Below are 15000 nucleotides of genomic sequence, written 5' to 3' on the forward strand. Positions count from 1 at the left end.
AAGCTTTAATCTCTGGGTCTGTGTAGATAAACGGCTCAGTATACAGTGAATGTTTGTTTACGTGTTGATGGGCTAAGCTGCTGGCTAGTAAGGAGCAGGAGACCCATTTTGGCTACAGACTTAGTCTGTTTATTCACTATCGGCTTAACTTTTCAAACGGGAATCCGTTGCAATACTAATGGCGACCGGGATTTCCCTTTGTTTACGCCCACGATGGGCGGGGTTTCGAGTAGCGCCAATTTGGCTTGCGCGCTCTGACTTACTCAGACTTCCTTAACAAATGGCGACCGGGATTTGCCTTTGATAACGCCCACGATGGGCGGAACTTCGAGTAGCGCCACTTTGGTTTGCGTGCTATGACTTGCTTAGACTTCTGTAACTTCCTGGTGATTTCGGAAAGGATAAGGACAGTATCTAGTGAGCTGCATGTGAACCGGACAGCTCTACATGGCTGTGTTCGGTCTTTTGGGCTGAAAGATTTATTTGATGTCAGAGGGACTGTTTTCAACAACTCAGTAAGGTTTAAACTGAGGTGTAGGTACTTTCTGCTACATTTGAGTCCTGTTGACTTTTCCTCCAGTACTGTTAACTTTTCCTCTACACGCAAGAAATAAAATGTGACTTTTTAAAATTTAAAGACACAGTAACACGCAAAAAATAAAGTGTGATGTTTTACCATTTAAAGACACGGTAACACCTTTTATGTTTTTAACTGTTTAATAAAGAATTTCAACTATTATTTGATAATTCATTTTTTGGAAGGTCCTGTTAGATGACTTTTGTAATGCTAATGCTCTGATGCCGATGTAAAAACCAAAAAAAAAAAAAAAAAAACCCTCATTTTTAAGGCAGATACTGTTTCAGAATCTATTGATAAGGTTCAATTTAATGCCGCAAATTTCTCCTCAAGTGTCCCAATGTTATAGCCCTCACAAGCAGTGCCCTGCGCTTCGTATTAATCTCCTCCTGGAGTTACCTTGCCTTTTTTCCCCATGCTGCGGGGCTGGAAAGAGGACATGTGTTACATCAGTGAAAGTTTTTCCGAAGTTTTCTTCACAGAGGCCTGAATAGGAAGATTCTTCGGTATTATCTCAGGAAAAGATTTCAGACTGTTTAATTAATTTACCTGAAGGTTTAACCTGGGATACCTTTCCAAAGAGCCGTTTTCATCTTAGCTAAGAGATCTACTATTCCCATAGAGGATAGTTGTGGCTTCCAAGACCCTATGGAAGTTAGAGGGTTTACTTAAGAGACGTTTACACAACAGGGCTTATGACAGCCAGCTGTGTACACCGCTACCGTCACTAACGCGGCGGCATATTGTTTAGAGGCTCTACTGCCAAACTGCCTTGAAGGCACCAGGAAGTTAAGCGGGGCCAGGCCTGGTCAGTACCTGAAAAGACCACCTGAGAACCCCAGGTGCGGTAGGTAACGGAGAGCCTGACGGTTAAAGCCTTGGTCTGCGGTTGTGTCCATTATGTCTAAACTGTTAGCCTTTTCCCTTCAAGGGGAAAACTTTGTTTGGACTCTGTCTGTCTGAGATTATCTCTGATATCCAGGGAGGTAAGGGTTATCCTGTTCTGCAGGATAAGAGAAACTAACAGAAGGAACGATAGAGTAATTTCTTTTTGAAGGTGCAAGGGAAATCCTTACTCTACTACCTCCAATCTGGAACAGACTAACCTGCATGGAGACCCAATCTATCTTAGTATAAGGGGAAACAATCCATAGGCCTGCTGTTAAATCGAGAACAGCATGACGGACATGCTCCAATCGGGAGCGGCTTTTGTTTGGGGTAGACTTTCCCTCGTCTCTCAGGTTTGGGTTTGAGACGTTCAGGATCCCTGGTCTATAGAAATAGTGTCTCAGGGATACAGGCTGGAGTTCAAAATTTGTCCTCCCAGAGGCAAGTTTCTAATTTCAAGGTTATCTGCAGACCAGACACAAAGAGAGGCGTTCTTACATTGTATAGAAGACCTCTTAGCTCTGGGAGTGATCGTTCCCATTACACCTCAAAATCAAGGTATGGGATTCTATATATATTCTATGTATGGTTATTCATCAAGATGTGTTGATTTTGGACATATAGAGACGTTTAAAATGTAAATAAATTAAAGTCTAAATAGCCTAAAAACTCAACATGTATTCCTAGTTTTTTTACCTAGTAGACAGTTTTGATGAGCCTAGTTTCTTCTGTATAGAAAGTATTGCATTTTACATAAACTTCTAAAACAAAATTGTCCATCCCATTAAGAGGACATTTTGGGATCATTTTCACTGTAATTGTCTTTCTTTCCTTTCCTTTCCTTTCTTTCTTTTCTTTCTTTTCTTTCTTTCCTTTTCTTTCCTTTTCTTTCCTTTTCTTTCTTTTCTTTCTTTCCTTTTCTTTCCTTTCCTTTCCTTTCTTTCTTCTCTTTCTTTTCTTTCTTTCCTTTTCTTTGTTTCTCACTATAAACAAGGTCTAATATGCAAAGTAGCATTTAAAGTAAACAATTGGGTAGAAGGCCCTGCGAAAAGTTGCTCTTTTGTAAATGGGCTCTCATAAAGGTGATCTATAAAGCAGCTGGGCTAGTAGGCTTACAAGTTTACGGTGGTTTAAGGGGATGACAAAAGGAGTAGAGGAACTGAGATAAGAAATGTTAGTGTATATTGTTTGTATTCCTGAACAGTAGAGCCTTTTTAAAGGGATAGGAAAGTCAAAATTAAACTTGCATTAATTCAGATAGAGCAGGTAATTTTAAGACACTTTTAAATTCACTTCTATTTTCAAATGTGCTTTTTTTTCTCTTGGTATCTCTTGATGAAAAAGAATACACACGTATCCTACTCTAGTGTGAGCCAGCTGCTGATTGGTGCCTGCATACATTTGTCTCTTATGATTGGCTAATTAGATGTATTCATATAGCTACCAATAGTGCAATGCTGTTCCTTCAGTAAAGGATAACAAGAGAATGAAGCAAATTTGATAATATAAGAGTTGGAAAGTTAGGGGCCAATCTGGAGAAGTCATGTAGATGGGAAAGTGAGGAGGTAACAAGAAAGGAGGAGAGCAAAGGGGACGGGAGATTTTCTAAAGATGAGGTCTGAGATATAGGGGGAGCGGTGTTATTTAGGGCCTTGAATTTCAGAGTCAGGATTTTAAGTTTTTTTTATTCTGGAGACAAGAGGAAGCCAGTGAAGGGATTGGCTGAGAGGTACAGCAGATGAGGAGCGACATGTAGGAACGAGCAGCCTGGCAGAGGCATTCATTATGGATTGTAAAGGAGATACAGTAGCTAGGGAGACATGAAAGTATGGAGTTGCAATAGTCAAGACGATAGATTATCAGAGAGTTGATCAAAATCTTAGTTGTCTTGTGTGAGGAAGCAGCAAATTTTGGAGATATTTTTAGGGTGGAAACAGCAGGAATCGGCCAAAGACTGGATGTTGGGAATGAAAGAAAGATCTGAGTCATTTGTGACACCAAGACATTAAGGCATGCAGGCTTGGGGTAATAATGTTGTTATCAACAGTTATAGAAATTTAAAGATAGAGATTTTGGAAGAAGGGGGGAAAATAAGCAGCTCAGATTTTGAGAAATGTAACTTAAGTGAGAGGTTTTCCTGGATGATATATTAGAAAGACAGCGACATGTGTTAGCAAGGAAGGTCTGGTGCAGAGAGGTAGATTTGAGTATCGGCATAGAAATGAAATTTAAACCCGTGAGACTTTATTAAGGAACCTTAGGATTTTTTTTCACGATTCTTATAGAGCATACAATTTTATACAACTTTCCAATTTACCTTTAACAGAGTATACATTTGGTATTGACTTTAGCAGTTGATGAATAGGTCAGTGCATGATTATATATCTGAGTGTTTTGTATTCTACATTCCCTGTCTGTGGGGGCTCTGTCAGTATGAATACTGCTCTGAATCTGTTATCCTTATGAAAGTGTATGTATATTTACTGTTGTTATCTTCATTTGTAATGCACCAACAGGCTCAGCAGCACTATACAAGGGGTACAATAAATAATTCAAGATGGGGGGATGAAAAACTATGGCAGAAGGTTTAGAGATCCCTACAGATCTTACAATCTAGTTTACAATACCTATTCTGTCATCCGTTTCCCTCTCCTACACCTTGTGATTTTTCTCTTCTTTTTCCTTTTTGCCAGTTTCGCTTTATTTAATTTCCTTGTTTTCTTTCTATATCACTTATATTCCCATACTAGTGTTTTCCTGTTTCTCTCATGATTTCCTCTATTTCATTTTCGCTTTCCAATATCCTATAATATTTGTATCTTTATTTTGCCTTATTGAAAACTAAGTGAGATTGCCAATTTGTGTCAAACTCCACTTGAAAAATTCAAGCCGCTATTCAAATTCAGTCTTAGCTGATATACACAGCTCATTGGCTGATGCTTGAAAAGTTGCAGGGAAATATTTAATATTTCATGCTTTGGGCAGCCATATTTGCTTGGTATGCCGTTCAAAAAGTAAGCAAGAATATAAACATGTTTGAATTCTTGCTGCAAATCTTCACCATCTGGTTGCTGGCAAACATTATTGTAAGCAATGGAGGAAACAGAGCCATATAGCAGTCACGAAAAAGGACTCGTATATGCATAATTTTATTTTTGGTACGATTTTTTTATTTTATTTTATTTTTTTAAATCTCTATGCACACACAAGACCCCTTAGTTTACATTAAAATGTAAATTAAAGATAAAATAATAAAAAAAAAAAAAAAAGTAAACGTGACCCTTGAATAATATAAAAACAATAAGGCAGTACATTTTTTTGTTGTTGTTCTTTTTGAATAGAAACATTTTCCCAATTCACTTCCATTTAAAAAAAAAAAATGCTTCTAGTAAAAGTTTTACTTCCCCCCCCCCCCCCAGCATTATATGCACAAAAGCGGTGAGGGCGTGCATCACCCCTTCTCATAGTGTCACTAGTGACTTGTATGGCACAAATTAAGTCTTCACAGACACACAACACACACCGCCGCCAGCTCTCTCAGCTTAAATACTGGTGTACGGGCCCTCACTGCATATGTGCATATGCCACAGAAAACATGTGGTCTTGTCGGTCTTATTATCAGTTATTTGTAGATATGTAATTTTTATTTCTAAATGCATTACTTGTTCACAATGTCACATCACTATTTTTGTAGCCATTTGTGTGCTATTTAAATGCAATACATTTTCTTTTTTTAAGTGATGGTAAACTTTCCTCTTTGTATAAACAGATGTTAGCAATATTTTATATGGCTTTTAATTCATCAGTTGTAATAAAGATAAGCTTTACCTTACTATTAAATGTTAGTGAGCTAACGGTTGAACTGTTCTCCAATCAGTGCTCTAGCTACCAAAAGTGTAGCTAGAGTGCCGATTGGAGAATAGTTCAAACCATTAGCTCACCAAAAAAATTACTTTTTAAGTGGGCTGCCAGTGTGCAGGGAATGTGAGTTTCAGCTCTACATGAAAAGGTAAGTTAAAGCTCATCTATATTACAACTGTTGAATTAAACTCTAAATATTGCTAACATTCAGGATCTGTTTATACAGAGGGGAACGTTTTACTATCACTTTATATGATTGTCCTGTTCTGAAAAAAAGACACACTGTTATGTTTTATGCTCGCTGTCCACCAATAGAATTACAGTAGTTTAGCTTATCAGCCAGCTTACTTCAATGCCAAGGACAAGTATTGCACAAACATGCTCTTTCTGTTGTTATCAAAGTAAACTGTTTTAAATGAACTTTTTAAAATTTTTAGCCTGTTCAAATGGTGGTATTTTTAGATCTTAAAGGACATAAAACCCACAATTTTAATTTCATGAATCATACAGTTTAACAATTCTCCAGTTTACTTCTGTTATCAAATGTTCTTTCTTTTCATGTTATCCTTTGTTGAAAAGCAGGAAAGGAAAGCTCAGGAGTGTGCACATGTCTGCAGCACTAAAGGCAGCAGTTTTGCAACCATGTTATACATTATCAACAGCACTAGGTGGCAGCACTCCTTTTCTTCTGTTAAGTGTGATCAGTCCACGGGTCATCATTACTTCTGGGATATTACTCCTCCCCAACAGGAAGTGCAAGAGGATTCACCCAGCAGAGCTGCACATAGCTCCTCCCCTCTACGTCACTCCCAGTCATTCTCTTGCACCCAACGACTAGATAGGATGTGTGAGAGGACTATGGTGATTATACTTAGTTTTATATCTTCAATCAAAAGTTTGTTATTTTAAAATAGCACCGGAGTGTGTTATTACCTCTCTGGCAGAGTTTGAAGAAGAATCTACCAGAGTTTTTGCTATGATTTTAGCCGGAGTAGTTAAGATCATATTGCTGTTTCTCGGCCATCTGAGGAGAGGTAAACTTCAGATCAGGGGACAGCGGGCAGATGAATCTGCATAGAGGTATGTAGCAGCTTTTATTTTCTGACAATGGAATTGATGAGAAAATCCTGCTATACCGATATAATGTCATGTATGTATACTTTACACTTCAGTATTCTGGGGAATGGTACTTCACTAGAATTAATTATTGGACAGGTTGTTACTAAACTCTGCCACCCCAAGATATACAGAAGTAACTCCAAAGTTCAATCCGTATTGTGTGTGGGAATCGCACATCAAGCAGGAAAATACTGGGAGATAAACCGGTGGCTTTAAACTGACCACCTTCTCTCTGGTATCAGCGTGTCAGTCCCCAATCCCGGAATCCAAAATAATGTGACATATCAAGGGAACTTCACTCACCCACTCTCGCAAAGAAAATCGGAAGTCCTGTAGTCCAGATTCAGGATAGATATTGCTGGAACGAGTGGCTGGGAAACAACTTGCCGCACTCCTTCTCGTGTCCTCTATCCTACGTGATCCGATCGCATGACTAGGGCCTCTCCATCAGGTCCAAACAGCAAGACAGTATCAGAAGCTGACGTCACTTAGTTTGCCCGGCTTAGCACAAACACGGCTGTAAATTAGAGATACGCTAGTAAACACATCAAGGCTTTAAAAATGGAGCAGATCCCTGAAGTCCACTTAAAATTATAATGCAAAAGAAGAAGTCCAAAAAGCCTTGATATAGCAAAAGATAAAAAAACAAACTTTATTAGAGTATAAAGTTAAAAGCACACAGGAGATAGTAAAAAAAAAATAATAATCAATTGGCCGACCAAAAAAGATAGTCTGACCGGTTTCGGTGTCAAAACACCGTACTCATAGACCTAGATTCTCTACAATTGAGGCAAACTTAAAAACAGTCTACCACTCTCTGATAGGTTAAAACAAAAGAGGGATGGGTGAGGTCGGCTAAGGATTAACCCTTAATTGTTTGGTTAATGAAAATGCACAGAGTATGATTAGAATAATTAAACTGGACATGGTTATAATATAATATATTGAATGGTAGTGACACATATAAGGGCATAACAGTTTGGGGCTTACTCGCATAGACAGGCAGAGAGAGATATATTTAGTAACACATATTGCAGACATATATAAATATACTGTAAAATCTTAAATACATTTTAAATAAGAATGCAACAAAAACTAAACCAAATAAATATACACTCAATTGGTTAATACTAAACAGTTAGCATATGGATCAATGCAAGATAGGTCACTAAGAGCATATAATTATAACAAAAAAGGCAATGGGATGTATAACAGCAGCAAATGTCTAAAGGTGAATTAAAGACAAATGGATGCAAAAAGGCTGGAAACTTGCCTCATAAGCATGTACAGGCCAAAAATTTATAATGTCAAATTCGGAATTGAAACCTATTGGAATCAAACTGTTCAGTTTGAAAATTCAATAGGTTTCCTGTCTGCAGAGTATGGAGAACTTGTCCCCACCTCTAAGTGGTCTCTGTACTTGCTCAATTGCCCTCCATTTAAAACGTATCCACTTTTTATTGTGGATCTCCAAAAAAATGCCTAGACCGGGCCGAACATGGTTTTCCCCCAGAAATATAGGACAGATGTTCCATTATGCGGGTACCCACCTCCCTGGTGGTCCTTTCTACATATACCCTTTGACACTGTGTGCACTCCACTAGATAGATGACATACATGCTTTTGCAGTTCACACACCCCTTAATTGGGAATTCTTCCCCTGTCTGGTTGTGAGTGAACGACTTGGAGATCTGTACATGATCACAAGAAATAAATGTTCTCTTACCACACCTATAGGTGCCATTACAGTGTAGCCAAGAGCTCCCAGAGGATTTATCCCTTAGGAGGCTGGGGGATAACATGTTCCCTAACGTGGCATTCCGCTTTGCTGTAAAAGCACAGCCTTTGACCACAATATCTCTCAATTTTTTTATCTCCCCTCAATATGGGCAGATTCCTGTTAATAATTTTACGAATCTGGTCATATTGATCTGAGAAACAAGTCACAAATCTAGGTTGTAGTTGGTCAGTTTGCCCAGTCCTCTGTGAGGTCCTGGACGTGTTGGTGAACAAGGATTCCCTATTCATGTACTGAACCGATGGTATAGGCTCTATCTATCACCCTTTTTGGGTATCATCTATTTTTTAACCTTTGGCTAAGAAGCCCACTCTCTTGTTGGAAGGAACCATTAAGGGTACAGTTTCTTTTTACCCTCTTGAACTGACCTTTAGCAATGCCCCTGAAGACATGCTCGGGATGACTGCTGCGTACGTGCAACAGACTATTGCCCGCTATGGGCTTCCTGAAGAGAGTGGAAATCACTTTGCCTGTTGACTTCAAACCCTTAAGAGATACATCCAGGAAGTTAATACTGTCCTTATTCCACTCAAAGGTGAACTGTATCCCTACCATGTTTTTGTTCAGGTTCCTCACAAAACATTCAGCCTGTTCCTCATCAGATGACCATACTATGAGTAGGTCATCTATGTAACTGATGTATTTGACTATGTATGTTGAGGGAACGCCAGTACCTCCATAGACATGGCACCTCTCCCACCAACCCATAAACAGGTTGGCGTATGATGGGGCTTTTTGGACTTCTTTTTTGCACCACTAACATACAGTCTACTCTACCAGACACTCTAATCTGGATCATTGGCAATTCTTAGGATGCGGCCTAGCCAAAAAACTAGTTTTACAATGCCAAAAAAAATGGGATATACTTCCGATATGGTACTAAGCATTGGGGTAGTTCTTATTGCTACGATTAATTAGAATGCATTTATCAATAACCTCTCCAAAGTCGTCCAATATCCTTCCGTGCTGTTAGCGACTGAGGCAGTGCAATATACTTTATATACTATAGTGTTGAGGTTGTGAGAATTAGTGAGAACAGAGTTGCATTAAGTACTTGTAAAGGGCTTACCTGAGTTAACAAACTATGTTCCCTAAGTGGATATACTACTACCACCTTTGGCAATAAAGATCTACTATGCTATGAGATGGCTTACTACAGTATGGTATAGTAAGTGTCAATAGATGATTTAATACCCAAATCTTTTCACTAGCTGATGAGTCTTAGCAGTCACTCCCCGACTTGGTCATACCTGAGAGCAATTCTAATCTATGTTCTGCACCTGAATACTTGCAGTACGCTAATATTCAATGTTTTTAAGGCTTCTCCATGTTCAGCACAAGTCTACCCTCCATAACAGATATAGGCTGAGTCAAGTGACGATTCCCACCTACCAAGCTAACATTGCCCAGCTCAAATCTATTTACCATTTATGTACTTATAAGTATCTCTTATAGAGTGGCACCCCTATTATAACTTTAACACAGTTAACTTGTCCAGCAGACATTAGAGTGCTTTGTTATCTTAATATTTTATAATTTACTAATCCTGCTATAATTTTTCTGCTAAGTTTCAAGGTCCAAGAATGACCGTATGTACCATTAGAGTTCCTCTTCTGAGTTACTTAAGCTTATAGGGGTCCGTGAGTGGCCTTTTGAAGTTTTGGAGGCACATATATTCCTTAAAAAATGAGGTTCCATTCTTGCTGTTCAGCACTACTATGGCTGATAGTGCTGTTTTGACTTCAAAATATTAAATAGTATTATGTATTGTAAACTCTTATTTTGTACTTGCATGTAACAACAGAACAATTAGTGATTTTCTCAATGTGTATGCTATTGAACACTTGCTTAATATTGTATCTTAGAAAAACCTTAATAAAAAATTTAATAAATAAAAAAAAATATATAAACTGTCAGAATGATAGAATAGAAGAATAGTCGCTAAATGTAGATGGTATCAGGTTATGGAAGAGCATGCTATAGCTTTCCTCTAGGGATGGGAAAGGCAGGGAGTTGAGAGAGAAAGTTGTAGAATTGATCTAGAACTTAGCTGTGTATAAGAATGGTCAATAATGAGGGTCTGAGACAAACGGCAAAGACAAAAGACAAGACAGTGAGTTAATCTACTGTGAATGCTAAACTAGAAACTGAAGGCCTATAATTTGGAACTGCACCTTTTTAAAATGTGATTACTTTATTCCAGAGCTGATGGGCGCAGATGGTCACTGGCTTCTCTTCCATCCTCTGGATATGGAACCAACACGCCAAGTTCAACACTCTCGGTAATACACACTTGTTGTAATTTATCTATTAGATTTTTAATTAACTTATTAATATATATATTCTGAGTGTATCAAGGTGATATGCATGCACATATATGTAGCACATAAACTAAACAGATAAAGGGACACAACCCCCCACATTTTCTTTTATTATTCAGACAGAGCTTGCAATTTTAAACAGCTTTCCTATTTACTTTTAAATAATCCGCTTCATTTTCTTGGTATCCTTTGCTGAAAAGCAGCAATGCACTACTTGGAGCTAGCTTCTGATTGGTGACTGCGCATGTATTCCTCTTGCCATTAGTTCACTAGCTAGCTCCCTGTAGTGCATTGCTGCTCCTTTAACGAAGTAACCCAAGAAAATGAAGCAAATTGGAAAGTTGTTTAAAATGGTCTGCTCTATCTAAACTATGAAAAAAGATGTTGGGTTTTATGGCCCTTTTAAAGGGACATTAAACTGCTGAGTACAACTATAGCACTTGGTTACTACTCACAATGCTATTGCTTTTCTCCTCTGCCTGCAGCTCTCTTCAAAGCAGTTCTCCTATTTTAACCTTTCAAATGTGCTAGTTAGTGAAGTTCTCATATGGAGCCGGAGCGCGATCGCTGCTCCGGCTCCATATGAGGGCAGATGCCTGATTGTTGCAGACGTTGACACTGTATGTGTCACCACCTGTAACAATCGTTGAGGGTGCCGGCAGGTGGCGGGTGGGCGGCCCAGCAGGGGAGGCGGGAGGGAGTGGGAGGGCCCTATGCTACAGCAAAAAATAAAGGGACAGGGAGGGTTGTGGCAGCTACACTACAGAGAAAGGAGATGGGGATTGTGTGGGGGGTCCTAACTAATCGAGGGAGGGAGGGGGGCACACTACGCTACAGACATTTAAAAAAAAAAAAAAAAAGCAGTTTATAGGTACTGGCTGTTTGGGGGGATCAGGGAGGTTGGGGAGTACGGGGGGATCCTACACTGCAGGAAAAAAAAATAAAAAAATAAAATATATATATATATATATATATATATATATATATATATATATTAAAAAAAAAGCCTTATTTCTTCTATAAGGTACGACGAGTGGGATTCATCCTTTACTTGTGGGATATTATCCTCCTGCTAACAGGAAGTGGCAAAGAGCACCACAGCAGAGCTGTCTATATAGCTCCTCCCTTAGCTCCACCCCCCCCAGTCATTCTCTTTGCCTACTCTAAGTAGTAGGAAGGGTAAAGTGAAAGAGGTGATAAAATATTAGTTTTTAATTTCTTCAAGCAGTTTTTTGTTTTAAATGGTACCGGTGTGTACTATTTACTCTCAGGCAGCAGATAGATGAAGACTTCTGCCTGGAGGATGATGATCTTAGCATTTGTAACTAAGATCCAGTGCTGTTCCCACAGAGGCTGAGGGGTACAAGAAACTTCAGTGTGAGGAACGTTTTCATGCTATATAGCAGTGAGGTATGTTCAATCATTTTTTCTGGAGAGACTGTGGTATTTCAGAAAGGCTGACAGTATCCCCATGAGGGTAAGGGTAAGCAGTAATCCTAAGAGCTATAGAAAGGCATTACTAAGCTTGCATAAGGGGCTAATTAAAATATGGTTGACACTGAGTTTTGAATGTTTGTGGGCAAACGTTTTATGAACTGGGATTGCTGTTAACGTTTTGTGGGCAATAACGTTTTTTGGGCAACTTTATTGAGGGTACACTTGGCTTATTTTCTGGGTCTCAGACCCACATGGCTAGTTAAAACCGCTCTGGTGCGGTTCTTTGAGGCTGTAGAGACATCGAGTGAGATGGGCGGGGCCTATTTTCGCGCCTCAGATGCGCAGTTGTTTTCACTCAGCAAGTAGCCAGCTCCAACTCATGAGGGCCCTTGTGGATGTTTTGGGCCAAATAGAAGCTTTAACCCCATATTTGCAATCCCTGAGGGCAGGTAGGCGCCACAGCAGAGCTGTGTCAAGGTGCTGGGGGTGTTTTTTCCGGATTTAGGCCTTATTTCAATCCGGTTTGCACAATAAAGGGTTAAATGTTCATTTTTCTTGTGGGGCAAACTTAACTACACATATTGAGTCTGCTATCAAAAATTTGGTGCATTTTAAAGCAGTTTTGCAGAACGTGTATGCTTTTTTTCTCTTAAAGGCGCAGTACCGTTTTTTTAAGATTGTTATTTTTGTCACTAAATAAAGTGTTTTCATACCTGTTTGTAGTCATTACTAGCCTGTTTAACATGTCTGACATTGAGGAAAGTCATTGTTCAATATGTTTAGAAGCCATTGTGGAACCCCCACTTAGAATGTGTCCCTCATGCACTGAAAGGTCAATAAATTGCAAAGAACATATTTTAGCTACTAAAAGTATGTCGCAGGATGATTCTCAGTCAGAAGGGAATCAGGTTATGCCATCTAATTCTCCCCAAGTGTCACAACCATTAACGCCTGCACAAGCGACGCCAAGTACTTCTAGTGCGTCTAATTCTTTCACCCTGCAAGATATGGCCGCAGTTATGAATACTACCCTCACAGAGGTTTTATCTAAGCTGCCTGGGTTGCAGGGGAAGCGCAGTAGGTCTGGTGTGAGAACAAACGCTGAGCCATCTGACGCTTTATTAGCCATATCCGATATACCCTCACAATCTTCTGAGTTGGGGGTGAGGGATTTGCTGTCTGAGGGAGAGATTTCTGATTCAGGAAAGATGTTCCCTCAGACAGACTCAGATATGACGGCTATTGCTCAGGGAGGTTTTAGCGACTCTGGATGATTGTGACCCTATTGTAGTTCCAGAGAAATTGTGTAAAATGGACAAATTTCTAGAGGTTCCTGCCTACACTGATGTTTTTCCGGTCCCTAAGAGGATTTCGGACTTTGTTACTAAGGAGTGGGATAGACCAGGTATTCCGTTCGCTCCCCCTCCTACTTTTAAGAAAATGATTCCCATATCATATCAGACACCATGCGGGACTCGTGGCAGACCCTCCCTAAGGTGGAGGGAGCTATTTCTACCCTGGCTAAGCGTACAACTATACCTATTGAGGACAGTTGTGCTTTCAAAGATCCTATGGATAAAAAATAGAGGGTCTCCTAAAGAAAATATTTGTTCATCAGGGTTTTCTTCTCCAGCCTATAGCGTGCATTGTTCCTGTAACTACTGCAGCTGCTTTTTGGTTCGAGGCTCTTCAGGTTGAGACCCCATTAGATGATATTCTGGATAGAATTAGGGCTCTCAAGCTAGCTAATTCTTTCATTACAGATGCCGCTTTTCAACTGGCTAAATTAGCGGCAAAGAATGCAGGTTTTGCCATTTTAGCGCGTAGAGCGTTATGGCTTAAGTCCTGGTCTGCTGATGTGTCATCAAAATCTAAGCTTTTAGCCATCCCTTTCAAGGGTAAGACCCTATTCGGGCCTGAACTGAAAGAGATCATTTCAGACATCACTGGAGGGAAAGGCCATGCCCTTCCTCAGGATAAGACAAATAAGATGAGGACCAAACAAAATAATTTTCGTTCCTTTCGAAACTTCAAAGGTGGTCCCTCTACCTCTTCCCCTGCTGCAAAGCAAGACGGGAATTTTGCCCAATCCAAGTCAGTCTGGAGACCTAACCAGACTTGGAACAAAGGTAAACAGGCCAAGAAGCCCGCTGCTGCCACCAAGACAGCATGAAGGGATAGCCCCCGATCCGGGACCGGATCTAGTAGGGGGCAGTCTTTCTCTCTTTTCTCAGGCTTGGGCAAGAGACGTTCAGGACTCTTGGGCTTTAGAGATCGTAACCCATGGGGTTTCTTCTAGATTTCAAAGATTCTCCTCCAAGGGGGAGATTCCATCTTTCTCAATTGTCTGTAAACCAGACAAAAAGAGAGGTGTTCTTACGCTGTGTAGAAGACCTATATACCATGGGAGGGATCTGCCCAGTTCCGAAAACAGAACAGGGGCAGGGATTCTACTCCAATCTGTTGGTGGTTCCCAAAAAAGAGGGAACCTTCAGACCAATTTTAGATCTCAAGATCCTAAACAAATTCCTCAGAGTCCCATCTTTCAAGATGGAGACCATTCGGACTATTTTACCAATGATCCAGGATGGTCAATATATGACCACCGTGGACTTAAAGGATTCGTATGGACACATCCCTATCCACAAAGATCATCACCAGTTCCTCAGGTTCGCCTTTCTGGAGAAGCATTACCAGTTTGTGGCTCTTCCCTTCGGGTTGGCCATAGCTCCCAGAATTTTCACAAAGGTGCTAGGGTCCCTTCTGGCGGTTCTAAGGCCGCGGGGCATAGCAGTGGTGCCTTATCTGGACGATATCTTAATTCATGCGTCGACTTACCAACTAGCCAAATCTCACACGGACATCGTGTTGGCTTTTCTAAGATCTCACGGGTGGAAGGTGAACGTAACAAAGAGTTCACTTCTCCCTCTCACAAGAGTTCCATTCCTGGGAACTCGGGTTCGGTGGACATGAAAATTTTTCTGACGGAGGTCAGGAGA

At 40.0% G+C, this 15000-nt stretch overlaps 1 protein-coding gene across 1 annotated transcript in view; it reads left to right on the forward strand.

The window, feature by feature from the left end:
• The window catches only part of MAST3 (microtubule associated serine/threonine kinase 3), a 308309-nt gene that overhangs the window by 67804 nt on the left and 225505 nt on the right, over positions 1-15000 (forward strand). The window contains exon 4 of the mRNA XM_053702937.1: positions 10447-10525. Within this exon, the coding sequence (XP_053558912.1) occupies positions 10447-10525 (79 nt within the window). The remainder of the gene's footprint in view (positions 1-10446; positions 10526-15000) is intronic.

This window comes from Bombina bombina, chromosome 2 (assembly GCF_027579735.1).
Source record: "Bombina bombina isolate aBomBom1 chromosome 2, aBomBom1.pri, whole genome shotgun sequence".
Classification (NCBI taxonomy): domain Eukaryota; kingdom Metazoa; phylum Chordata; class Amphibia; order Anura; family Bombinatoridae; genus Bombina; species Bombina bombina.